The sequence below is a fragment of the Hypomesus nipponensis genome, chromosome 11, assembly GCF_054491055.1.
Source record: "Hypomesus nipponensis isolate SF chromosome 11, ASM5449105v1, whole genome shotgun sequence".
Taxonomy (NCBI): Eukaryota; Metazoa; Chordata; class Actinopteri; order Osmeriformes; family Osmeridae; genus Hypomesus; species Hypomesus nipponensis.
This window is the reverse complement of record NC_140371.1, coordinates 9,117,267-9,125,146: the sequence shown is the minus strand read 5'-3', so window position 1 is coordinate 9,125,146 and position 7,880 is coordinate 9,117,267. Positions and strand designations below refer to the sequence as shown.

Sequence of the window (7,880 nt, the reverse complement as noted above, 5' to 3'; positions counted from 1 at the left end):
TGGGCCAAGCGCCCCCAAATGCACCACATACAGACACATAGCACACACTGACCTCCACTCTTCATCACAGTACTTGTTGAAAATCAACAGTTTGAGCCTTTTTTTAAACACCCTCATGCTTGGACTTTGCTTCAGCTCTTTTTGAAGTTTATTCCAGACCTTCACGCCACTGACTGAAATGCACATTCTCTTCAAGGTAGTTCGAACCCTTAAGGTTCTGAAGTTAAGGTTTTCCCTATAGTCATAGCCCCCCACTCTCTCAGTGAACAGATTTTGAATGAGATCTGGTAGTTGTTTATTTCTAGCTTTATTCATCAACTGTGCTGTTGAAAATTCTACCAGATCTGGGAGTTTGAGGAGGCAGGATCTATAAATAATAAGTTGGTATGGTCATGGAATCCTGCCTTATGAACCACTCTTTGGGCTCTTTTTTGTAATGTGCATAACGGTCTCAACAAGGTCTTATAGTTGTTGCCCCATACTTCCACACAGTAACTCAAGTAAGGCAAGATAAGTGAGCAATATAGAGTATGTAGTGCAGCATAATTTAGAAAATGTTTAGCATTTCTGAGAACAGCTGCACTTCTGGATATTTTAGACTGAATGTATTTAATGTGCGGTTTCCAGCAAATCTTATGGTCTATCATCACTCCCAAAAACGTAATCACATTAACTCTCTCCACTGATACATCATCTATTAGGATTTGCAAATCAGTTTTGCTTTTGCAGTGCCCAAACAACATAAACTTAGTCTTATCGAAGTTTAATGATAATTTATTAATATCAAACCATATCTTAAGTTTACATAACTCTAAGTTGCTTTCAGCCAAAAGCTGCTGCAAATTATCACCTGTACAAAAAATATTGGTATCATCTGCAAACAAAACAAAATTAAGTATCTTAGAAACTTTACATATGTCATTAATATACAGAATTAACAGTTTTGGTCCCAACACTGACCCCTGGGGGACACCACAGACGATGTCCAAGTAAGATGATTGGCAGTCTTCCATTTGCACAAATTGTTGCCTGTTGCTTCGATAATCTTTCATCCATTGCAAGACTACGCCCCTGATACCATAGCGCTCCAGTTTCTTGATTAAGATTTCATGATTTATTGTGTCAAATGCTTTTTTGAGATCAATAAATACACCAACTGCAGATTTCTTTTTGTCTAAGGAGCTAGAGACTTTTTCTATTAGATCAAGGACTGCCATTGCTGTGGATCTTTGCGATCTAAATCCATATTCACTATCAGAAAGGAGTTTGTGTTTATTAATGAATGTATCCAATCTACACACAAATAATTTTTCCAAAATTTTGGAAAATTGTGGAAGTAGAGAAACAGGCCTATAATTTGTGAAATGGTGTCTGTCCCCAGATTTATAAAGTGGAATGACTTTTGCTATTTTCATTTTTTCTGGAAATCTGGAAAAACCCACTTGAAATGACAGATTACAGATGTGAGTCAGAGGCTGAATAATGTCCTCAATTACTTTCTTAATTATTGTCATATCAATGCCATCACAGTCAGTTTATTTAGTCCTTTTATTTTTACATTTACTGACAATATCCAAAATTTCACCTTCTCCCACTGCAGTGAGAAACATTGAATAAGGATTTCTGCTGATTAATGTTTAATTCAGAGCTCCAGCTGTTGTAGGATCAGGGATTTTTTTTGCCAGTTTAGGTCCCACACTTACAAAATATTTATTGAAATTATGAACATCTTTACTGTCCTCAAAATGTTCATCGAGATTTTCTTGATAATATTATTTAATACTTTCCAAATCCCTTTCATATTTTTCTTATTTCTATCTAATAATTTACTGTAGTAATCCTGCTTAGCTATTCGTAAAATAGCAGTTAATTTATTCTTATATTTTTTATATTTATTCTCTACCTCCAATGATCTATGCTTTATGAAATCTCTATATAGTTTGTTCTTTTTTTTACAGGCATTTTGCAATCCCATCGTGATCCATGGAGCTTCTGAGTATTTGTTTTTTCCAGAGAACATTTTTAATGGACAGTTTTTGTCATATAATAATTTAAAGATATTCAGAACATTTTCATAAGCTTTGTCAATATCCTCTTCCTGCACCACTGACTCCCAATTATGTTTCAATACTTCATCTTTGAATGATTTGATTGATTCTTCTGTTCTTAATCTTTTAAACCACTGCTCAATTTTCTCCTTTTTTTCATATACAAATTGTCACAAACTACAAAGAGTTATTAATCCACTTATTGTATTGTTATATAATATATTTGTAAATATATTATCTATTAATGTGGCACTGTTAAGTGTGATCCTGCTGGGTCTAGTGATTCTGGGAAAAAGGCTCAAACTGTACATGGTACTAATGAACTCTTCAGTTGGTTTATGATTATTTGAGTTAAGTAGATCTATATTGAAGTCACCACAAATGAAAAAGACCTTCTGAGATGAAACTGTATATGTTTGCCCAAACCCTTCTCTAAATATGTCCATATTATAACCCTGAGCTCTGTATATACAACTAACAATAATGTTTTTAGTTTTTCCCATATATATTTCCACTGATATACACTCAAATACATCTTTAGTCACTCTGGTCATGTTTTCTACTATTTTATACTTTAGGTTTCTGTCCACATACACAGCTACTCCTCCACCGGTTTTCCCTCTCTGTTGATATAATTGAACTCATAACCCTCCAGGTCAAAGTCAGCCCCCTTCTCAGAGCTGATCCAGGTTTCAGAGATAGCAATAATGCTAAATGGTTGTTTAAACTGACTCAGACAGTCTTTGATACTATTAAAGTTTGCATATAAACTTCTGCTGTTGAAGTGTATGATTGAGAGCTTATTGTCTACTTTAACTGTCCTGTTGATGATCAGAGTCCTTAATTATCTTCTGCCCTTTGTGCAGAATTCAGGGTTTATAAATGTCAGAGATCAAACTTAGTTTGCAACCAGTAATTTTTTATTCAGAGCGCTCAATTGTGTCCAGCTGTCTTCATTGCTGCTGAACGGCCATACCCAACAGTTATTGAAAAGGTGAGAACACTTTCTATCACTGCCCTGTAGAAGGTTAACATCCTATTCCCAGAAACCTCAAACAGAGGCTTGTATGCATAGTGAGAACATGTTGTATGGAAGTGTTTATCCCACTCTCTAGATCACAGAAAGCTCACAACACATATTTAAAACACACACATGTTGAGGCTCACAGAGTAAAGAAAAATCATTTTTATTAGTTGTATTTACAATGATCTATGAAGTAGAACAATGACCTGCAGTAAATCTGTTCGAGCATCATACTGTAAATCTAATACAGCGGGATGCAGCACAATGACTCCGATCTTGCACACTGCTAGATACAGACAGACTTCATTACATCATAGAACAGAGAAAGAAAGTGGTTGCTTGTTTCTTTTGATCCAGTATTTTTAGAAATGTTGGGTGCAAGATACATTTGACTTAACCTATGATTATGGCATTATGTCTTATTAAGAGTTCCAAAGCTCATTACTGCAGAATGAGAGAAAATACTTAATGTGTGGCATTTAACAAATAGGCTACTTTAGCTGTAGAGTTCCGACAGTTTTTTTATGTTAACTAGTTCTTCTCTTCATCTTCCCCTTGTATCTCCCTTATTCTTGTTCTTACTCACTCACTCACTCACTGTCTGTCTCTGTCCCTCTCTTTCTCTCTCTCTCTCTCTCTCTCTCTCTCTCTCTCTCTCTCTCTCTCTCTCTCTCTATTTCTACTTTTCTTAACGTCCTCACAATCATATACTGTGTGAAGAGTAACAGTGAGAGCACTCTTTAAAAGATCATTCTGATAATTATTTAAACTGCTTGGGGCTGATGAGTGGATTAGCCAAGCACCTGGCCACAGCATCTACAAGGCTTAGGTAGCTTAACAAAGCGCAAGGTGAGTTCCTTCACTTCCAGATTTCACAAATACCCTACACATTAAGTTACAGTCAGAATCCAGTTAAAAGGCTAACAGACCAACTGCCACTGGAGCTGTCCATAATCAGCCTACATCTGGTATGCTACAGTACACTCCTGTAAGTAGCATAAAGGAACCCCAGTCTGCTTTTTTACCATGGGTATTTAAGACTGTCACTGGAGGACCTAACTGTGACAAAACAATATCTTTAGATTGCAGTAGTTTGTGTGTGCACATACAGTATGTGTGTGTGCGTGTATACGTGTGCTACGTGTGTGCATTGTTCTCAGCAATCAACATACTCAAACAAGTTACTGCTGTATACGGTTAATTTGAGAGTTAAATGGAATTTTAAGGGGCAACACAGTTGTTCCTACATTTCAAAGTGAGGAGTAGACAACACTTAAATGTTATTTTGACTACATCATGTTGCCTGACAGATGGTGGGAAGTGGCAAATCCAAGATTTGGACCGTATATAAGAGTCGTTGGCATGATTTTGGGGGCAGGGGTATGGATGGGAGGATGGTGGCAGGGTTAATTGGAGAGAAGGTGCAGCAGCAAGGGTAGCAGAAGTATCAGGTAGCTGACCCCTCCACCCAGCTTGGAGCCATTGCCTGTCAAGTTGCAGTCGTCAGAGAAACAGCAGTGAACCTTGACCCCGGGTGCCCTGTAGCCTTGGCTGTTGGCCTGGCTGCAGAAGGACTTGTAGGAACAAGACTTCATCACCCCACCTGGGACAGAGAGAGGCAAAATAGAACACCTCCATCACACCATGGTTTTTAATTAGATAGTCCTAAATGTACAATACGTAATTGTTGCTAAATCAAAAACAGCTAATTAAGATTATTGAATGACTCAACATTAAATCTTCTGTTTACCCCAGAAAGCCACTAGTCAGTCCCCTGCTGTTTCTGAGCTGTGGCCAGACAGAGCAGCCTGTTTGCCCAAGCCCACACACATGCAGGCATGCACACATATATACGCACGCACACACGCACACACACACTGTGTATTGATATTAAGACGTATACTACACTGTGTGACTCACTGCCGTGGCCTCGGACAACGGCACATGCGTCTGAGTAGCTAGGACAGATTTTGGAGCCCTGGCGGTTGCAGTCCTCGTCATTAGAGCCCATGCAGGTGTAGCATTGTAAAGCTTCACCTGGAGACAGAGAGTAAGAAGGATTGATAGACGGTAAACAATATAGTGTAGATATATTACATTTTTAAACATGCAACAGGACCCAAATGGTTTATAAAGAATACGTTACGATTAGAAGCAAGAAAATAAAAAAATGCAATCAAACTGGAAATCTGTAGGAGCTGAGGTTGTTAGTGTCAGACTGATGTTACATTAGGATTCATCCGATAAAAAACACCATCTCATACATTATCCATCTTTACAGTAGAACGTATTTCAACACCTCACTTACAGTAGGTAAAGAATACAAAATCAAACTAGTCATACAGCTAACAACAAGCCTGATAAAACCAGATTATTGAGTGACATCCAATGATTCAGTGATGGTGGATGAGTGTGTCCTGTATCTGACTCAAGGTGAACATCCATTACCGCATTGGTAACATGCATTAGCCACTGGACTTCTGATTTACTCTGCTACACATCTACTAAGCGAGCTCCTGAATACCATACACAGGTTCTCAATAAGTCTCCCTGGTCTTTATACGCCCTTGAAGAAAAGTTAGTAATAGAAAGGCTTCTAAATAACAAACTTACATTTTTGCAACCTCAGTCAGCCTCACGGCTTGACTTGTGCTGAGATGGATTAAAAAGCAAAACAATATTTTTTGTGGTTGTTTGTCTTATGAAAATCTTAAAAAGAAAGTCAATTCAAATTACTACCACAACTCAAACTCGACTTTTACACAAACAAGGTGTCTGTGATGTATGCTGGTTGTAGACCAACTTAGCTACAGTGCTGTGACAGGTGTAAGAGTTTTTCACTGGAATACACTTTTTTGTTCAAATCTGTAATTCATCTACCTTCCAGCTTCTGATCTGAAAGTAAATTGCCAAAGTAATTTCCCTGTCTGTGCAAACATTCATGGCGAATAAAATCCCTTCTGATTCTGATTCTAAAACAGTGTTGGTCCCATTAGTACATTTATAGTGTGCATGATAAGTAGATATTACTGTAACTGTCTTATGATATTATAGTGGCCCTTACTTCAATTTCAGCAACAAGGTGAAGTCAATCCCATTAATGTACTGTAATTGGTATGGTCTATGGCAACAACCCGCGGCTTTCTTTTGATGTATGATTTTAATGTTGCTTTCATCCATTTGTCTCACATTATAGAAGCTGACCCCCACCATACAGCAAATACAGTGGATGTAAACTGTATATACACAAGATAGAGTGTCCATTTAGGACAGATGGGACTGCACTTCTTACCTTATTCTCTGAACTCCCTTAGAACTCCTGTGGAAACACTTATTCTCCACTCAGTTTTATTGTATTTTTGTAGAAGGGATCAAACAGGACCCAGCTCAGAGGGACCAGAGTGAACTACGCTCACCCCCACCTGTCTGATTTGTTGGACCAAAAAACTATTTTCTCAAGCCTTTCTTAGTTTAGTCCACAGAGATATTGATCTTAAGGCTGCACCAGGTCCAAGTTTGCATACCCATCAACCCCTTTGTACGGCTTCAGAATTCCAAATCTCCTGTTCTCTAAAGTATATATTTTTATTGTTTCTATTCCTACAGAATTCAGAAGAAAATCAACAAATTCCTGGTAGCAGCAATCGTCTGTATTTTGGGTTTCTAAGCTTGTCTATGGTTTGACATGTAAGTGCCCCCTGCCGTGTCCAGATGACCCCAATCCATCCCTGCAGCTTCAGCAGCCCAGCTCACCACACATGCTTCTGGAATTAGCCCTCAGGCCTATTAGGAGATTAGCTGATGGGATGGCATGCTCGTTAGCAGATGACAGATTGAGGTGTTGCTAAATCTTGAAACTCAACTAACAAGACAAACGTAATCAATTTAAGGAATCAATAAAAAGAGAGACTTTCTATTTAAGGTCTAATAAATATCATGTAATACATAATATAATCTGTTAAAATACTGTACAATAACTGGATGGATGTTTCATATCAAGAAACAAAGTTATTATTCTACGTTGCATGTTCTAAGATAGGAGCATACAGTCAGCAATTAATAGAAAAGTATTTGGGAGGATAAGGATCAGAAAACTGAATTAGAGGTTGCTCTCTAAGTACATTACATTTCAAAAAAGCTAAAGAATGAAAACATATGAAGGACGTAATGAGGAAATATGGATAAAAACAATCAAAAGGTAATATACTTGCGAGTGAATAAAGGATAGAAAGTCAGAGAAATGGAGACAGTGTGTGAGGGAGAAGGGAGAGAGTCCTTACTGTAGGTAGTGAAGAGGATGAGGGAGGCCAGAAGCAGGTAGCACTGGATGGCTCTCATGTTGCTGGTGGTCCGTACTTGTGGCGATCACGGAGAAAAGCAGGTTGTTTGCTGCTAAAGCCCCTTTTTCTTAATCCAAGCTATCAAAGAGTTAATACCTCTGCATGTAGGGACTCCGAGATGATCTGCTCCTCCTCTGAGGCACCTCAGCAGACTAGGGCTTTCCCAAACAGACTAATCAATGGAGAGGCAGGTACAGTACTGACAGCTCATCTTACAGCTACTTTCCTGAACTCTGCCGGTCTTGACTCCGCCTTGTCCTGCCATGCCTTATAACACCCAGTCACACCCCTCTCTCTTCACAGGGCTTTGAAAATGTACTTTCTTAAAGAAATCATAGTGATGAAACTAGAGTTTGTAACATGATCTAAGGATATCTCTGGCACTGTTTATGTCCAATTTCCTAGTATTGTGATCATGTTCAAAAAGACAGCCTTTTTGAAAAAGGATCAATCTGCTTTTTTGGTTTA

At 38.2% G+C, this 7,880-nt stretch overlaps 1 protein-coding gene across 1 annotated transcript; it reads right to left on the bottom strand.

Annotated features, from left to right (window-relative positions):
* Positions 1–4,478: 4,478 nt before the first annotated feature.
* Positions 4,479–7,410, bottom strand: ly6pge (lymphocyte antigen 6 family member pge). Its single transcript, XM_084667277.1, has 3 exons — positions 7,353–7,410; positions 4,993–5,109; positions 4,479–4,675 (listed from the first exon to the last, which is right to left on the bottom strand). Exons 1-3 carry the CDS (start codon positions 7,408–7,410, stop codon positions 4,479–4,481), a joined length of 372 nt encoding a protein of 123 aa, XP_084523403.1.
* Between the last annotated feature and the right edge of the window lie 470 nt (positions 7,411–7,880).